The 21,339-nt window shown below is 36.3% G+C and overlaps 1 protein-coding gene across 3 annotated transcripts in view; it reads right to left on the bottom strand.

Annotated features, from left to right (window-relative positions):
- Positions 1-21,339, bottom strand: part of LOC117339150 (cytosolic purine 5'-nucleotidase-like) — a 132,902-nt gene that overhangs the window by 99,440 nt on the left and 12,123 nt on the right. For 2 of the 3 annotated variants that reach the window (XM_033900572.1, XM_033900571.1), the window contains exon 3: positions 19,258-19,331. In XM_033900572.1, the coding sequence (XP_033756463.1) occupies positions 19,258-19,331 (74 nt within the window). Of the gene's footprint in view, positions 1-19,257; positions 19,673-21,339 lie in introns of all 3 variants that reach the window. The other variant, XM_033900573.1, reaches the window with a different exon arrangement.

Raw genomic sequence — 21,339 nt, forward strand, 5'->3', positions numbered from 1 at the left:
TATAAGATCAATCCCTCTTTCCATTCAATTTTGGATTGAAACTCTCCTCTTCAAGAGGGACAACATTTGCGGAGCATAAAAGCTTATAATTACATAATGTGAAATTAGTGATTTTTTAAAACTCTATGACACAAATTTTTGTTTAAAGTGTTAGGATTTTAATACAGTGATAAAGTAAAGCATTCATTCTGATAAGATACTGAAAGTTTGAGTAAAAAATGTCTAGGATTTATTTTCATTAGATATTGAAAGTTTGAGTAAAATAAGTCAGCTTTAAAGAGACAGACATGATTATAAAAAAATTCATATACATTAACTTATCTATGATAAACTGCGGTGATTTTTAAAAGTTTCATTTCCGGCACGAGAGTGTTACCATTGACCTACTTCATCACTTTCGAACTGACAAAAGCAACAGAGCAGAAAAAACACATTTACATATAAACAGTTATTGCTTTACAACATCCTGCCTCTAATTCCTACGGACAAGAAACAGGTCAAATCTTCACAATCTACAACCCAGGCACCCAGGCACGCAGTGGTTATCAATTTAAATCTGTTTTCAATTGGACAAAATAATAACTTAAGTTAGCCAGTGTCTCGTGTCAAAAGATAAATATTGTTTTAAATTTTCACTGTTTTTTTTTTTCTTTAAATAGGTCTTGCATTTTATTAGCATATAAATGGTTTGTGTTAGAAGTAATGGTTTAGATTTATCATTTATTTCCATACTTATGTATTTAAATTTGAAAAAAAAAAAAATTGGAGCTGAAAAGTCTTGAATGAAATTGTCAAACTAGATCTTGTATCTGGCTTAGTGAAGCAATAAGTGAAAGTAAATATGATCCCCATGTTACAGAATACATTACCGGTGTGCCGTTTTATGCATAATTTGCATCCTTCAGCCAAACGGTATCCGGATACTTTTTATTCCTGCATAAAATGTACCCCCCTTGGGTAAAAAGAACTCTTCTAAAAAAATAAATATTTTTGATTTCATCAATCTGAAATAGTGAAGATATGAATGGAGGACAAAGGGGGTGTCATTTACAATGTTTCTCACCCCACCCCACCCCATCCCACCAAATCCCCACCCCAACCCACCCCACCAAATCCCCACCCCTGGGGCAATTTTTTTTTTTAATTTTTTTTGCTATATATATGGCCACCAATTATTTTTAAGTACAAACATATGAAACCTTCATATGCATATTAATAGACATCTTGCAATCCCCCCCCCCCCCCCCCCCCCCCCCCTCCCCTCTGAGGATACAGACATCACATATAGAATAAATCTACATTTTTACACTATAAGGATGTCAAATTGCCATTTTCAATCTTAAATCATAACATAACTTTTCAATACCCAACCTGCCATAAAATTTATTAAAGTACAGATGCATATCTAATAATTTTTATAGGGCAAGCAATAAATTGTTGATGTCTGTCATAATTAAAACTGTGCTCAATTTATGGCAGAGCTGACCAAGTTGGTCATGACCGCCAATCAACCATCTTATGTTATACATTATACAATATTACCACAGATCATCACATTATGAGAAATAATTCCAGAAAACGGATTATGAAGTAAGGTGAGATTTTCCCCTTACAAAAGAATCAAAATTTATAGATGCAGTGATCTTATCATACGAACACAAAATATGTTCCTATGATAATTCGCACTTTAATTTTCCATGACCATTTAGACATCTCTATAAAATGGATATTTAAAAAAAAAATTATAACTATATCATTTACAGAAGCCAACTCTCTGTATCATCATAATATTATTGAGATTAGAATAAACACACTTAAAATAAAACGCTCTGTTTATTACTTCTCCAGAGTCTGTTTGAAATATACTAATATATTCATGGTTTTTATTTTTTTAATATAATCAAAATAGTTTCACAAATGATAAAAAGACATATTTATAGAAAGTTACAGACACGGAACAGGGCATATGACAAACAATAGCCTAGATCATGAGTGTGTTTCATAACAACAAGAGAGATTTGGGAAATATCTCAAGCGGAAAATCAAAGTTAAATTTTCAAATTTAAAAAAAATTAAACTGATGTTGAAATCAAGACAATTTTCATTGTGTAATATGGAAAGGAAATTTACTGGTTTCAAGGCTAATAAAATGTCACATTACAGGAACTCAGCAGGTAAAAAAACTGAAGTAATAATTCTCGGCTATTTATCAAAACTAAATTTGTTCATTAAAAATTTTTAGATACCAGATGATGATCATTTTTAAACAAGAAGCCTTTAAGACTTTTTAAACGATCCTGTCAACATCTGATAAATAGATGTAACATGCCAGATATTCGCTATACTTTAAAGTCTTAATTTATGCAGTAAAACTTCAGACAACCAGGCATGGAAAGAGCATGTCCATCTGGAATTGAATTATAATCCCCAAATTTGACTCAACCTTATTTAGATTCAAATCTTCATATCAAATTTAGTTTTATCAAAATATTTTCGCTGTGAGACTAACTTGTTGGGCACCTCACACCTTCTTGGTGAAAACTAAATAAAGATCTTTCCTAGTCATTAGTGCAAAACATTGACCCTCTAAAACACGATGTGAATGTTTTAACCTCCAACTGGCTTGGTACAAAACCTTGACCCTCTAAGACAGGTTGTGAATGTTTTTACCTCTAACTGGTTGTGTACAAAACATTGACCCTCTAAGACAGGTTGTGAATGTTTTTACCTCTAACTGGTTGTGTACAAAACCTTGACCCTCTAAGACAGGTTGTGAATGTTTTTACCTCTAATTTTAAAATTTCAATTTGGAAAAAATATTACTTGGAACCTGTGAAGTGCTCCACACTTTTATTTCAAACTGATTATGGAAGGAAAGAACGGTTATTAACCTTCAAGGTTCAAAAAAATATATACAGGTGCTCCTTATATCCTCAAACACCATCAGGTACTGAAATTTGGCGTCTAGGTGATACAGTTTGTTCAAATAAATCAATCTCATTATCACTATACATATAAAATTTAATGTTTTTAAATCATTTTATTTCTATGAATAAATGAATCTTAAATATTTGCAAATCATGTTCTACAGAATGTTAAGTCAAGCTTATGAATGTCATACAATAACTTACTGCAAGGATTTCCATCATAAAACAATTAACTGACTTGGAATAGATTATAAATGTTTAAATGATCAGATTACTTTTCCTTGACATCTTGTCATATAGACTATTAATAATGCACTTAGCTAATCTTTATTGTATTATAATGCAATTGTCATCTATAAATGTTGTATGTAAAAAGCTATTGTTAATTTAATGCATCTAAATCTTCTTTATGATAGAATTAGCAAAGTACATACATTTATATATGTGTATATACTGTACTGAATTTTCCTGTTGATATTAAGTACGAAATCATTAACTTATAGAGGTAATTATACATTAATGACATAATGCATTTTTACTTGAGTCAAAGTCTAATGTGAAAATACCTATTGATTTGTCAGTTTAAGATTGAGTGATAAAATCAGAATGGTTCTACGAAAGATATTAATACCAGTTTTTATTACACAATCTTTTGTTGCAATTGTTAAACGATTAAAACATCATTAAAGTATCAAAAGGTCAAACTTTATACAATTTAAGAAACGTGAAATTTTAAAAGATCAATACAAAAATTATATACAGAAAATGTTTTAAAGATTTATAGAAAAGATATTTTTACAACACCTGAAAAATTACAAACTATCAATAATCTTCATATGAAATTTGTAAAGATCCAAAGAATTTTTCATTTTTATTTTATTTAACACATGAAATTCTAAATAATCTAAAATAATATTGTTATTTCAATGATCATGTGAATCAGACCAGGTTTTATTGTGAAAATTCAGAATTTTTGTTTTTTACTACCATTTCTTACTTTTACCATCTTGATTGTCTCCCTTTATTTCTGCAAAAGGGGATCAACAAAATACAAATTCTGAAATACCTTTTTTCAAATAGGATTTTTTTTTGTAACCATGTGTATTTTTTTCTTTGCCATTCAAAGCTCTGGTCACAGTATCATACTAAAGGAGACCATCCCATTTAACTAAGTTCAGGGTTCTGTAATAAATTGGAGCAAAGTGCCAAGCCCTGCCACAGATATACCTTAGAGCGTTGATTTCATTTATTTTGCATCCATATCTTCATGGTTCTACCATCAAATACATGAAATTTGATCGATGTTCACACTGATATTGTACCTTTAAAAAAAAGTATAGAATTTCAGAAAACATTCTTGCTCAGGTAATAATGTAACACAAGTTTGATATTTCATTGCAAATACCGTTTAAGTGTCTATTTCACACTCCGATTCTGATATTTCTACCCAATAAACTGTCATTCTGCCCTGGCATGGGGATGCTAATCTCAATCTAAAATCCAACCAAATTCACATTAACATCAACCCCTGAACACTGTTAAGTGCTTGCTTAATTGTGAATCGCCATGGCAACAGTAACGTATGTAATTTTTCTAAAAAGGTTTTTTCTTTCATTACACACTTTTTTTCTATAGAAAGCTGTCCATCAATGAAGTGCGATATTTGGAAATGCATTCTAACTCGCAAAATACAGATTTTATTGACAGTACAGGTACATAGATATTTATCTCCAGTATATACAGGAGAGGGACCACACAGGTCATGGATATGAACAATTAACAGGAAATGGTCAGTGGACTGAAGTATCAACTGCTTCGGGTATCAAGCTTTATTGAACATTTTTGGAAGTCTATATATTCAGGACAATTTATAAAATAGCACTTCTTCCATTAACATTACATACCTTTGTGACTTAAGTGCATAAGATCAAAGATACAACCATCTCACCTGTATTTTTCAGGTGAAACATGATAAAAGGTAGATTGATCCGACACAACTGTGAAATATACTAGAATCAGAACTTTAAATTGTTTCTCAGGGAACTGAGAGAACAAATACCACCATGTGCTGTCATGGTTGTGTTCTTGGGCAACACACTTTACCCCAGTCACTCTTGAAGAAGGGTCTCCAGTATGTTGTTCAGTGAAGTGGCCACCAGCTACTACAAGGAAGGCCCACCTCAAAATTAGCCTGAATGTTCACATCCGAAAACCCAACAAACAATATGAAACTGGAGCATGCTAGTACATTATGGCAGAAGCACAACTTCAAGGATGTGATCATCATATCTGTAGATTTTGACATAGAAAACCTCCTGACAGCAATTTACAATTGATGTTGTACCTAGACTAAATCCACAACTGTAAACTAGTGTGACTAAATCCACAATTGTAAACTATTGTGACTAAATCCACAACTGTGAACTATTGTGACTAAATCCACAATTGTAAACTATTGTGACTCAATCCACTATTGTAAACTATTGTGACTAAATCCACAATTGTAAACTATTGTGACTAAATCCACAATTGTAAACTATTGTGATGAAATCCACAACTGTGAACTATTGTGACTCAATCCACAACTTATACTATTGTGACTAAATCCACAACTGTGAACTATTGTGACTAAATCCACAACTGTGAACTATTGTGACTAAATCCACAACTGTTAACTATTGTGACTCAATCAACAACTGTGAACTATTGTGACTCAATCCACAACTTATACTATTGTGACTAAATCCACAACTGTGAACTATTGTGACTAAATCCACAACTGTTAACTATTGTGACTAAATCCACAACTGTTAACTATTGTGACTAAATCCACAATTGTAAACTATTGTGACTAAATCCACAACTGTAAACTATTATGACTAAATCCACAACTGTGAACTATTGTGACTAAATCCACAACTGTGAACTATTGTGACTAAATCCACAATTGTAAACTATTGTGACTCAATCAACAACTGTAAACTATTGTGACTAAATCCACAACTGTTAACTATTGTGACTAAATCCACAATTGTAAACTATTGTGACTAAATCCACAACTGTAAACTATTATGACTAAATCCACAACTGTTAACTATTGTGACTAAATCCACAATTGTAAACTATTGTGACTTAATCCACAACTGTAAACTATTATGACTAAATCCACAACTGTGAACTATTGTGACTAAATCCACAATTGTAAACTATTGTGACTCAATCAACAACTGTGAACTATTGTGACTAAATCCACAACTGTTAACTATTGTGACTAAATCCACAACTGTTAACTATTGTGACTAAATCCACAATTGTAAACTATTGTGACTAAATCCACAACTGTAAACTATTATGACTAAATCCACAATTGTAAACTATTGTGACTAAATCCACAACTGTAAACTATTGTGACTAAATCCACAACTGTAAACTATTATGACTGCCAATCAGTTGATTTTCACAAAATTCTTATGTATTTTGTAAGAGTAGTCCAACAAAAATTCTATTTGCAGCCATATAACTGCATTGATGGATTTTTTTTATCCTATTGCCACAGCTAGGATAGGTCAAAGGTCAAAGAATAAAGGTGACACTAACAGGGTCAGGGGTAAGAGGTCAAAGATTTTATTTACAATGACACTGTCAGGGCATATATTGTTTACAGTATATTGAGGAGACAGTCACAACTTATTGCTCCCATCCTACCACTCAAACTAATCAGGTATACATATACTTAAACATACCCAGATATTTATCGGAAAAATTTACTAAAATTTCTCCTCGGGCCATACGTTGTGTTATAACGGTTTTATTTTTTTTATATTTTCAGATTACCAGTATTTCTTTTCACACCTTAATTCCTGTTTGAGAGTACATTACTGGAGAGCCCACTGGTACAGGCATACTATATCATGAGATGTAATCAATGGCCAGTTCCCTTTCCAATTTCAATTATGTGTAAGTTTGTTTAATGATACATAAGTGACAACGATGAACTGGTAACAGGAGGTATCAAAATGGCACCATACGTACCAGGACGCTGCCTTGTTGTACCGTCCCCTAAACTTACAGATAAAACCGAAAAATCTCGTCCATCAACGGTTTCTCCTTCGGCACATCATGTCAAAGTATTGCATTTAATTTAATCAAAAGCAATATCTCAATACATCCTGTCTGCATTTGAAAGGAGTCAAACAACTATGACCAATTCCCTGGATTTGAATAAAGCCAGCTTAGATATACATTGTACAGGAAATGTGTGTGAAAATATCTTTTATGTTTTTTTTACACTTCGGTAAAACCTAAGCAAGTCGTTCTTCAAAAAACGTCATAAACATCCGAACCAAGCAAATTGATATGACAGGTTAACGATCAATGTGAGCCCCACCCTAGGGGTCCATGTATATAGAAAATCCATCAGGTCCCCACCCCTAGGGTCCATGTATGTAGATAATCCATCAGGTCCCCACCCTAGGGTCCATGTATATAGAGTATCCATCAGGTCCCCACCCCAGGGTCCATGTATGTAGAGTATCCATCAGGTCCCCACCCCATGGTCCATGTATATAGAGAATCCATCAGGTCCCCACCCCAGGGTCCATGTATGTAGAGTATCCATCAGGTCCCCACCCCAGGGTCCATATATGTAGAGTATCCATCAGGTCCCCACCCCTAGGGTCCATGTATGTAGAGTATCCATCAGGTCCCCATCCCAGGGGTCCATGTATATAGAGTATCCATCAGGTCCCCACCCCAGAGTCCATGTATGTAGAGAATCCATCAGGTCCCCATCCCAGGGTCCATGTATGTAGAGTATCCATCAGGTCCCCACCCCAGGGTCCATGTATGTAGAGTATCCATCAGGTCCCCATCCCAGGGTCCATGTATATAGAGAATCCATCAGGTCACCACCCCAGGGTCCATGTATGTAGAGAATCCATCAGGTCCCCACCCCAGGATTCCATGTATGTAGAGAATCCATCAGGTCCCCATCCCAGGGTCCATGTATGTAGAGAATCCATCAGGTCCCCATCCAAGGGTCCATGTATGTAGAGAATCCATCAGGTCACCACCCCAGGGTCCATGTATGTAGAGAATTCATGAGGTCCCCACCCCAGGGTCCATGTATGTAGAGAATCCATCAGGTCACCACCCCAGGGTCCATGTATATAGGAGAATCCATCAGGTCCCCACCCCAGGGTCCATGTATGTAGAGAATCCATCAGGTCCCCACCCCAGATTCCATGTATGTAGAGAATCCATCAGGTCCCCACCCCAGATTCCATGTATGTAGAGAATCCATCAGGTCCCCATCCCAGGGTCCATGTATGTAGAGAATCCATCAGGTCCCCACCCCAGGGTCCATGTATGTAGAGAATCCATCAGGTCACCACCCCAGGGGTCCATGTATGTAGAGAATCCATCAGGTCACCACCCCAGGGTCCATGTATGTAGAGAATCCATCAGGTCCCCACCCCAGGGTCCATGTATGTAGAGAATCCATCAGGTCCCCATTCAAGGGTCCATGTTTATAGAGAATCCATCAGGTCACCACCCCAGGGTCCATGTTTATAGAGAATCCATCAGGTCACCACCCCAGGGGTCCATGTTTATAGAGAATCCATCAGGTCCCCACCCCAGGGTCCATGTATGTAGAGAATCCATCAGGTCACCACCCCAGGGTCAATGTATATAGAGAATCCATCAGGTCCTCACCCCAGGGTCCATGTATGTAGAGAATCCATCAGGTCACCACCCCAGGGTCAATGTATATAGAGAATCCATCAGGTCACCACCCTAGGGTCAATGTATATAAAGAATCAATCAGGTCCCCACCCCAGGGTTCATGTATGTAGAGAATCCATCAGGTCCCCACCCCAGGGTCCATGTATGTAGAGAATCCATCAGGTCCCCATCCAAGGGTCCATGTATGTAGAGAATCCATCAGGTCACCACCCCAGGGTCCATGTATGTAGAGAATCCATCAGGTCACCACCCCAGGGTCCATGTATATAGAGAATCCATCAGGTCACCATCCTAGGGTCCACGTATATAGAGAATCCATCAGGTCACCACCCCAGGGTCCATGTATATAGAGAATCCATCAGGTCACCACCCCAGGGTCCATGTATGTAGAGAATCCATCAGGTCACCACCCCAGGGGTCCATGTATGTAGAGAATCCATCAGGTCCCCACCCCAGGGTCAATGTATATAGAGAATCCATCAGGTCACCACCCCAGGTTCCATGTTTGTAGAGAATCTATCAGGTCACCACCCCAGGGTCAATGTATATAAAGAATCAATCAGGTCCCCACCCCAGGGTCCATGTATATAGGAGAATCAATCAGGTCACCACCCCAGGGTCCATGTTTATAGAGAATCCATCAGGTCCCCACCCCAGGGTCCATGTATGTAGAGAATCCATCAGGTCCCCACCCCAGGGTCCATGTATGTAGAGAATCCATCAAGTCCCCACCCCAGGGGTTCATGTATATAGGAGAATCCATCAGGTCCCCACCCCGGGGGTTCATGTATATAGGAGAATCCATCAGGTCCCCACCCCAGGGTCCATGTATATAGGAGAATCAATCAAGTCCCCACCCTAGGGGTCCATGTATTTAGAATCAATTAGGTCCCCACCCCAGAGTCCATGTATGTGAGAATCCATCAGGTCCCCACCCCAGGGTCCATGTATATAGGAGAATCAATCAGGTCACCACCCCAGGGGTCCATGTATTTAGAATCAATTAGGTCCCCACCCCAGAGTCCATGTATGTAGAGAATCCATCAGGTCCCCACCCCAGGGTCCATGTATATAGGAGAATCAATCAGGTCCCCACCCTAGGGGTCCATGTATTTAGAATCAATTAGGTCCCCACCCCAGGGTCCATGTTTGTAGAGAATCCATCAGGTCCCCACCCCAGGGTCCATGTATATAGGAGAATCAATCAGGTCACCACCCCAGGGGTCCATGTATTTAGAATCAATAAGGTCCCCACCCCAGAGTCCATGTATGTAGAGAATCCATCAGGTCCCCACCCCAGGGTCCATGTATATAGGAGAATCAATCAGGTCCCCACCCTAGGGGTCCATGTATTTAGAATCAATTAGGTCCCCACCCCAGGGTCCATGTTTGTAGAGAATCCATCAGGTCCCCACCCCAGAGTCCATGTATGTAGAGAATCCATCAGGTCCCCACCCCAGGGTCCATGTTTGTAGAGAATCCATCAGGTTCCCACTCTGAGGATAGTTTGAACTGAATCACGTTGGTATAACTTGAGAAGTATAAAATAGGAGCTGTTCAGTAAAACAATAACTACACAATCATTGTCTCTCACAATGAAAAGTGAGTATCACCCAGTATAAGATTCACAAGGTCTATTTATCTGGTAATAACCCTTATGTCTGGTAATAACCCTTATGTCTGGTAATAAGCCCATGTCTGGTAATAACCCTTATGTCTGGTAATAAGCCCATCTCTGGTAATAAGCCCATGCCTGGTAATAACCCTTATGTCTGGTAATAAACCCATTTCTGGTAATAAGCCAATCTTTGGTAATAACCCCATGTCTGGTTATAAGCCCAAGCATGTCTGGCAATAAGCCCATGCAAGTCTGGTCATGAGCCCATCTCTGGTAATAAGCACACTTGTCTGGTAATAAGTCTATGTCTGGTAATAAGCCCATTTCTGGTTATAAGCACACTTGTCTGGTAATAAGCCTATGTCTGGTAATAAGTCCATGTCTGGTAATAACTCCATCTCTGGTAATAAGCCCATGCCCGGTAATAACTCCATCTCTGGTAATAAGCCCATGTCTGGTAATAAGCCCATTGCTGGTAATAAGCCCATTTGTCTGGTAATAAGCCTGTCTGGTAAATAGCCCATTTCTGGTAATAAGCCCAATCATTTCTATTGCAGCTCTTCATCAACTATTTCAGACATTGGCCTGAAGCCTACGCACCACTAATTTGGGTCAAAGTTTTGTGTATTGGCCCCCTGGGCCGAATACATGGTCAATATAGTAATCTCCCTCCCCACCCCCCACCCCAGAAACAAGAAAGCTATTCATTATAACAAAAACAAAAAATAACTAAAAAAACAGACTCAAGGTCTCACATAAATACTTCAAGAAAAGCCATTCTCCCAAAGAAACAATATCCATACAAACAGGAATTTATTTTAACAAATCTCAAGAAAACAGTTACTGTCAAATGTCGTGGGCTGTCAAGCATAGTGATGACTTATTTAATTCTTCAGCAGTTTTTTGTTTTTGTTTTTTATTATTTATTTTCATTTTTTAGAAGGAGGAGGGAAGATAAGGGAAGGGGTCTGTGAAAATGAGAAGTACAGAATCTCATTCATAATATACAAACAAAAGTTCTTTTCCTGCCTGAGTGAGATTTAGGACTGGCACTTAGGGTGCAAACTGCTGGCACAACACTGATAAACTGAAACTAGAGAGAGTCCCTTGACAGGGTTCATAGCTGCATGTGACCTAAATCCGTCTACGATTATCAAGTTTAACAAGAAAATCTCTAAAAATTTTCAAATAAATGTTCATCATTATAAAACATTCATATTTTTTTCATCTTTTTTTTTTTAGATGAACATTCTAAATTCCATAATATTTTTTTGTTAAGAATTCCAAAAATCCACCAAAATCTCTCATCCATACATATGTATAAGGAAAAGTTTGCTGAATCAAAATTCTGAAAAACACCATGGAATATACCAAAGACCGAGACCCAATTGCACCAATCACCACTATAGTATTTGCTGATTATTGAAAGCTGAAAGAAACCAATATCATTTACAATGTATATAATTTTGGACCCAACATGATTGATGTGCTATCATTGCTATTTTAATGTTGTTTTGACAACACATATTGTTTGTCCATCTAATCAATCATTTTGTGTTTTGTGCCAAGCAAATGCTAGTCAGAACTTGTAAGTTAATGCTTGTATAAAATCAAACCCTGATGTCTGTGACCTTGAAAAGAGGACAATGTCATTCATTTTAAAAATAACCTGAGAACATTCTGTCCTCGGTTATATGCAGATGAATTTTAGTGAGACGACGTTTTATATTTCTAATAAAAATTTACCTCTGTAACCATGAAATAAGTTCAAGGTCATTCATTTTAACAAAGCTGATATGATGGTTCATAGATATGGACATTTTAGCTGCATAGTCCAATAGCTAACTTGTGTGGCTGTGCTGTAGAGTGTCGTTTCTGTGTATCGAAATTAAGCAACGTCCAGTGTGATCAGTTCTCGGATGAGTGACTGCTCCTTTTTTATCCACAGTGCTCATTACACTGAAAAACTCTTACCCAAGTAACTCAGAGACAAAATTTTAAAATGAAAATAATGATAAAATACAAGAGGCCCAAAGGGCCTGTATCACTCACCTGGTTGGATTTGACCAAACATCAAAATATGTTCATGTTCAATTTGTTAATAGCTTTAATGATAAAATACAATAAACAAACAAAATCAACAAAGCAATAGAACTCTATGCCAATTAATTAACTGAACAAGAGGATATATTGACCACCAGATCCTTTCTTTGAATATACATCCCCATTTTTGTTTTTGTTTTTTTTTTTTTAACGTCCTATTAACAGCCAGGGTCATTTAAGGACATGCCAGGTTTTGGAGGTGGAGGAAAGCCGGAGTACCCGGAGAAAAACCACCGGCCTACGGTCAGTACCTGGCAACTGCCCCACGTTGGTTTCAAACTCGCAACCCAGAGGTGGAGTGCTAGTGATAATGTGTCAGGACACCTTAACCACTCGGCCACCGCGGCCCCATCCCCATGACGCACTCATACTGGTCTAGGCGGTTTTGGACGGCGTGGTCATGAAGTGCACGTTACTACAATTCACTATAGGCAATAAAAGCCAATGCCATTGTCAGCTAATACGTCTTTGGTAGCATGTAGTGGCCTCAGTATCAGGCAGTGGTAGACATCTTGGGTAAGACGTCTTTTAAATCTGTACAGATGCCAGGGTAAACAAGATCTGTCATTTACGAGCAGACGATCATTCCTGCAGATTGTCACTTAATTTTGACATAGCTGTGGAATCTACCACTTCTAGTAGTGTTGATTCTCATAGCAGACATACCACTCTCTTCCAACAATTAAGCAATTTATTCATTAGTTTTCTACAAGTTTAAACTTCTAACACTACACCAAGCAAACAGGAAGGTAACTCTTCGATATTATGCACCGTTTTCGATTTTCTGCTGTTTCTGGGTCAAATTATTTGCCATTTTTATCCAATGAATGATATTTTGTGTAGAATATTTTGAAAAATAATAAAAATTATCTTTACAATTAGATTGAATTAGCTCTTGAGTAGAATATTATGAAAACATTGATTAAAAATTATCTTTACAATTTCTTTATAAAAATATGTTAAGAAAAGCCTGAATCAGCATAAAATTTTCTGTCAAATAAATTCATAACAATTGAAGCATTTTATTACATTTTTACCAGTGAAATATCAAAAATTATTCATTCTATAAAAGTGATATTTTTCACTAGTGAAAAATATCACTTTTGCTGATATGACCAATCAAATTAATGATTAGAAAATACCAAAATAATTGACCAATCAGAAAGCCCGACATATATCTCAGCACCTGGACAGGGGGAACTACATATTTTGTTTACAAATGATCGCTGTAGGCCTAGTTAGCATACGGGGTAGGTTTTCCGTTGATAAAAAATGTAATAAACAGAATATCTAACAATGTCTTCAGTAATACCAAATATATTTCACTCGCTGCGCACTCGTGAAAAATATCAAAATATTAACCCCACTCGTGCAATATATTTGGTGTTACTGAAAACACTGTTAGATATCCTCTATTTATTACATTAGTATATGGAGCCATATAAAAATACATGTATATATATTATATCTCCCTGTAGATGCAATATCTAAAAAGACATCCATCTTAAGATGTTTGTTTGTTTGCTGGATTTATAAGCCTTTGAACAGCCAGGGACATTTTGAGGCAGGGTCTCCTTGTAGTAGTTGGTGACTACCTCACAGAACAACATATGGGAGGCATGTTGCATTCCATCCAGAGCAATTAGGGTAAAGTTTCCTCTAACCAACTGAGCTCTCTAGCCCCAAAGAGCTATGAGGGCCCCAACAAAAGTATCTGCCTCAACACATGAAGTTCAACATAATGGGGGCCACGGTGGCTGAGTGGTTAGGTGTCCCTACACTTTATCACTAGCCCTCCACCTCTGGGTTAATTACAAGTTCGAAACCTACGTGGGGAAGTTGCCAGGTACTGACTGTAGGCCGGTGGTTTTTCTCCAGGTACTCCAGCTTTCCTCCACCTCCAAAACCTGACACGTCCTAAAATACCCTGGCTGTTAATAGGACGTTAAACAAAACAAATCAATCCAACATAATATTGTAACCCTCCCTACCCCTACCCGCGACTTAATAGTCTTATTTCGTGAAGAAAATCACCAGCCAAGAAGCATATTAATAGTAGTAAACTAAATATCTGGACTGAAGTTTTACCTTTTTGATAAAGACTGATGATTGCTGATATCACCCATAGAAATTGAAAAACAGGGGAAAATAACAAAATTGTTTAAAAAATTGTAAAATAGCTATGTGGATCAAAAGGAAATGTGGACCATTTTTGGTATCCTGTTTCTGTCTTCTCTGATTCAATTTTCTCAGTGTAGTGTCTTAATAAAACTAAAGAAACACAAAATCATGACTTCCTCCAACCTACACAACTCAAAATTCTGTCTCTAGATGATCTGTTTCTTAAAAACTGAACAGAAATTCTTTAAAAAATACTGCATTCACATCCTGTTGTACTTCAGATAAAAGATTTACCCACTCCAAAAATGAAATAAAAATTATTTTTTTCCATTTGTTTTCTCATTATAGGAAGCTAGTCATGTATAACCACATTGTATATATGCTGTGTATGTATTGCCATGCACCTTAACTCTCATTTCAACAATACGAGAGAAAAAAACCATGAGGATGACTTCAGCTGATTAAGTAATAGACAGTAAGTCTATAATGGTGATGTGATAACTGAAAATGATACATGTTATATAATCCATCTTACCTCACTGTAACATTACTGAAACATAGAGACTTAAGGGTGTATGCTACCTTAATATGACACAGAGACTAAGCGTGTATGCTACCTTATAGTGACACACAGACTTAAGGATATATGCTACCTGACTGTGACATGGAGGCTTAAAGATGTAATGCTACCTTACTGTGGCATAGAGATTTAAGGCTGTATGCTACCTTACTGTGACACACAGACTTAAGGATGTATGCTACCTTAATGTGACATGTAGATTTAAGGATGTATGCTACCTTAATTACTTTGACATTACTGTCACATGCAGACTTCAGTGTGTTTGTTACCTTACTGTGGCATGGAGACTTAAAGATGTATGCTACCTTACTGTGACAGGAGGCTTAAGGATGTATGCTACCTTACTGTGACAGGAGGCTTAAGGATGTATGCTACCTTACTGTGGCATGGAGACTTAAAGATGTATGCTACCTTACTGTGGCATGGAGACTTAAAGGTGTATGCTACCTTACTGTAGCATAAAGACTTAAGGATGTATGCTACCTTACTCTGGTGTGAAGACTTAAGAGTGTATGCTACCTTACTGTGGCATGGAGACTTAAAGATGTATGCTACCTTACAGTGACAGGAGGCTTAAGGATGTATGCTACCTTACTCTGGTGTGAAGACTTAAGGATGTATGCTACCTTACTCTGGTGTGAAGACTTAAGGATGTATGCTACCTTACTCTGGTGTAAAGACTTAAGGATGTATGCTACCTTACTGTACCATGAAGTCTTATGCTATTTAACTTTACTGGGTTAATGGCCCTGTGAATATAACGGTCATTTTTAGAAAACACATCCTTGTAGTAGCTGATGGCTGCAACATCAAACAATACATATGAGAAGCTCTCTGGATGCTATTCAGAGCAATTCGGAAACCATTGCGACAGGGACACAACCACTATCGCACAGGAAAATTTGTTATCCTAACTGATCCCTGAGAAACCCAAAACTACAGCGAAGTTAAAATCGAACTACACAACTCAGATGTTATTCATTAGTAATTGCTGTTCAGTTAAACAATGATACAGATAAAGTGACAAAAAAATTATCCAAAATGAAGACAATTGCTTAAATTGATCCAAAGGCAAGAACTATATATTTCAATATAAACACTTCTTACTATCCTCAATAGGTAGAACTCAGGTTTTACCAGCACTCACAAGAGTACGTACTACTATTGTTCTCTACCAGTAATTCCAACTAACACTTCATTCAATAGATGCCTATACTATTAACAAAACAAGCCTTGTTTCTTACGAATATTTGAAACAACAACAAGAACTGTGTATCCCAGATACAATGGCCGTCCTATATGATGTACACATCTGTTACCAAGGTTACCTTTACTTCAGTGTTAATTCCCAACAAACATCTTTCATCATGTGTTCTACTCCTTATTACAGAAATAAACCTCTTAAGTAAAATATTATTTATGTGTGCAGATTTTATGCATTTGTTTCACGATGTAGTGAAACAATATGTATTTGGGTTGTTAATACTCCTGTACTCACATCAGCCTCACATGTTACGGCAACATTCTGTAAAACTTCTCTGTTTCATTTTCAATAAATCATGATTCCCTCGACAGGTGGTCTCTTGTAACAGTTTATTATTATATATGTCATGGTGGTCTTTATAAAGAGGTGGTCTTTTGAAACAGTTTATTATTATTATGTCATGGTGGTCTTTATAAAGAGGTGGTCTCTTGTAACAGTTTATTATTATTATGTCATGGTGGTCTTTATAAAGAGGTGGTCTCTTGTAACAGTTTATTATTATATATGACATGGTGGTCTTTATAAAGAGGTGGTCTCTTGTAAAAGTTTATCATTATATATGTCATGGTGGTCTTTATAAAGAGGTGGTCTCTTGTAACAGTTTATTATTATATATGTCATGGTGGTCTTTATAAAGAGGTGGTTTCTTGTAACAGTTTATTATTATATATGTCATGGTGGTCTTTATAAAGAGGTGGTCATGGTGGTCTTTATAAAGAGGTGGTCATGGTGGTCTTTATAAAGAGGTGGTCTCTTGTAACAGTTTATTATTATATATGTCATGGTGGTCTTTATAAAGAGGTGGTTTCTTGTAACAGTTTATTATCATATATGTCATGGTGGTCTTTATAAAGAGGTGGTCTCTTGTAACAGTTTATGATCATTTATGTCAAGGTGGTCTCTCTAAACAGGTGGTCTCTTGTAACAGTTTATGATTATCAACTTTCATATGTAATAGTGGTCTTTCTAAATAGGTGGTCTTTCATCACAGTGAAGCCAATCTTTAATTTTTTTTCTTTTTATCTTTTAAGATATTTTGTACAATCCATCAACCATTAGACTGTCTGTCCCACTATCCATTCAGTGGTTATATAGCAGACATATTGGTCTGGTGTTATGCAAACTTGTCCAAGTCTATTAGTCTAATTATCATAAAATTCAGTTACTTTTGTCTAAAATGCACGTGACTGGATTACATCGGCTCCAGTGTCCTCTCGAGTCTATCCAGTCAAACCATCACATATAAACAAACATCTTAAAGAGAATTTATATAACACTGTCGTTTTGATAGAAATAGATTTCAGCACTCAACTTAAAACTGCTAAAAACCATTCAATTTCAGAGATTCTCAACAAACAAGCTTAGAGTTCATCAAAACATAAAAAAAAAACATCGGAAAATGTTTTTGGATGGCAAATCAGGATTAATACCAAGGAAACTGAATTTTTCATCACAAAAGGACAAACTTGAGTATCTAAAGTGAAACCCATATAAAGTTAAAGGTATTTCAAGTACAACTGTATCTGCTTCTGATAAGAAAAGAAAAAATGCTTAAAAGGATTGAAGTATTATCCCGAAAACACCTAATTTTCACAATAAAACGGTAAACAAGTTTTACTATAATGGAAAAGTATGCACCCGGTATGTCACCTTTAATATAAAAGTACATATCATAACTAATAATACCAGCGGTTTATAAATGTTGTATGGTATATTGTACAATCTGTTTCTCCATTCCAGCAAGGAAATTGCTGCAGCTGTTACAAGGAGGAATGGCCGTTGAGGATGAACTCAGGTACAAATCAAATCAAATTCATCCAAGTATTGTCAACTTCACACATATAAACAAATATCGATGTCACTTTCCGAGAAATTTTGTGAATGGTGCATACAATGTTCTTCTGAAATATTTTTCTTAAGATAACGATATATTGTCTGAAGTGAGCCTGTAGAATTTTCCAAAGTAGTCAAATGATGGAAAACCCAATTTAACAATGTAAGCTTGCAATGATTGTCAAATATTCTGTTAGGATGACCAGGTAGAAAAAGGAAGAGATCCATCGAACACTTTAGCTGGTAAGAATACAATCTGGTAACAGCTGAAAATTCCAGACTTAAGCAAATACATTTTTTTTTTCCAAAATGAAATTTCTATCTTGTTTGTTACATTACGGATAGTACATAATCTATCGTAATTACAGAATCATAGGTTGAAATGTCAGCCTCAAACTTCGGATCACGGCTATTTCTTCAGTATAAAAGGCTAATCCTTTGGACAGGTTAAACTTCTGTGAACCTGTTATGAGATAGATTACACATAATCCTGTGTGTTCTTAATGCTAACAGCTGTGGTGAGGTTCACCGCTTTAAAATGAACTCTGAAAATTACACAACAACAACAGCTGATAGTAAAAGAGCGACATCTGTGAGTTTGTGCTAAAACAGGGAAAGATAACTTAGTTTTATAATGAGGTTTTGTGTTTACTAAAACAGGGGGAGATGGTTTTGTGTTTACTAAAACAGGGGGAGATAACTAAGTTTTATAAGGAGGCTTTGTGTTTACTAAAACAAGGGGAGATAACTACATTTATAAGGAGGTTTTGTGTTTACTAAAACAAGGGGAGATAACTAAGTTTTATAAGGCGGTTTTCTGTTTACTAAAACAGGGGGAGATAACCCTTATTGAGGATTAAAATTATAGTTACATGATCATATTTGTAGCAAATGCCTGTTTATCCCGCCCAATAGACATATACAGAGCTATAACTGCCCCTTCGGGTTACCTGAAGGGGCAGATAACTCTGTTAATTTGAAGTTGAAAATGTTTGTGTTTGTCAGGATTAAATGTTTTCTGGATAAGCAAACAATAGTCAGTGAAAAAATAAAAATGAAGACTTACCCGCTAATGTGTAGTCCATGTCAAAGCCATAGAATTTCACTCGGTCCAGCATCAGACTGCGGTTGACAAACACCCTAGAAAAAGGATTTTCATTAAAGCCACTCCAGCTACTTAAACTCTGCCTTCGATCAGCCATCTTGTCGCTTCACGTTCAAAAAACTCCAAAGTCAAATCCGCTGTGTGTATCTATTTCTTTTTCCAATAACACTTTTAATAATAAAGATGATCATTCAATAAAGTTACTGATTTTGAATAAACTTCCTTTCACTCCTGATGACCAATGTGGGCTTGTCCAGATCAAAGGGTGGAAGAGTCTACCAAACCTTCTCAGGGGTGGTAGAATTAAAGAGACAAAACCAAATCAAATCCTGACTTTTTTTGTAGATGAATGTAGAAGCTAGTATTTCTTCACTGCCTGTAAACATATGTTAACTGCCCTATAATGGCAACTGTCATATCCTACATATAGACACAGGTTGTTAATGAATGTCCATATATTGTCACAACGTCAGGTGCATTAGAATTCATCATCTAATATTTATGGTATTTCAAAGTAATGCTGACAATACCATTTGTTCTAGTTATTGTTTTTCATGTGTATGTATATATACATGCACCTGGTCACTCTACTGACCCTACCAGGTCACCAAATGGCTTAAACAACTTATCCGGCTTTACTATGGAACACAAATATTCCAGAGAACAATATCTCAATAATTAATCCGTGAGAAAATTTTTGAATATATTAAATGCTTTATGGTCTCTGCTTTTTGTGAAAATTTAGGCTATTTTGTTTTCACAAATATCGAAATTAGGGAATATCAAAAAAGAAAATCAAAATTTTTCATGCAGCGTTAAAATCCAAGATTTGTTCACAAATGCAATACACCGAGTCACTTATGTCTATAATACAATTTTCCAAACACGGAACTTTTCAATACCTTTACATGTAATCCAAACGAACAATGAATAAATGGACTGCTTACTAACAGATATATGCAGTAGTTTGGAAACAGAGAACCATTCAGACTTACGTAAAACAGCCAATAATTTTATAATTCTACCCAATCAAAACAGAAAGATCAATAAATATATGACTACAGTATCGAACCCAGAAGGAATGATCAATAAAATTTTGTTTTTATCGTCGCTCCAGAGCAATCAAAATCGTATTTTATATTCCAAACCATTCGCAGTGCTTCATACAGGGATGTTGAAGAAAACACAGCAGGTTGTACGAAAAAATTGCCAGAGTGGAAGAAAAGCAATCAAGAAAATGCTAATATTTGTAATTAGATAATCTATAAACTGTGAATGAATAAATCCACCTGGGTAACAACTTCGTAGGAATATCAACGCTGACTATAAACAATATTATATCATCACACAATTCCTATGGAAAGCCTGTTCAGTATTGAAGAAAAGTTACACAATTTTCACTTTCACACAGGCTCTTGAATAAAATCTACAATAAAAGTTGAAATAATTCCCAGGTTTTTTTTATGAAATATTCCATTCAGAAGAACAAAACCATTGCATAATCCAGTTCAGCAAATTTGTCACAAATAAAATCCAAGTTTTAGTCCGAACGTCCAAGTTGACCATTGACCAGGGGTCAATGATAAACAGAAAATTAAACCAACACTTCTACTTTCGGCAACTGACCTGAAGTTGTCAGGTCAACTTGACACTGGCCATATCATGACTTTGCTATCGTGTCAATGCTGCAATCTCCTGATATATCATAATATTTGACCAGGAATAAAATTGACTACGAGAACACAGAAGAGCATTAATACACATAAATGTAGGACTTGACCGGATATGTGACCACTTTCTATGTTGCCAACAATGCTTAATCCTGTGTTAAAATAATAAATACCAAATCTAGCCTGGACCCTTTCTAGCCTCAGAATGGATTACTGGAGAAATACAAAAGAATCAAGGCCACAGTCTACAATCAGCCATTTACACATGACTTGCTCCAAGAGTGTAAATTTTCAAATTATTGCGTTATGCCTCCTCTTCCTGGTTGAACAATGCTAATGTTTGAAAATATAGAATCCAAAAAATATCCGAAAT

This window comes from Pecten maximus, chromosome 12 (genome assembly GCF_902652985.1).
Source record: "Pecten maximus chromosome 12, xPecMax1.1, whole genome shotgun sequence".
Taxonomy (NCBI): Eukaryota; Metazoa; Mollusca; class Bivalvia; order Pectinida; family Pectinidae; genus Pecten; species Pecten maximus.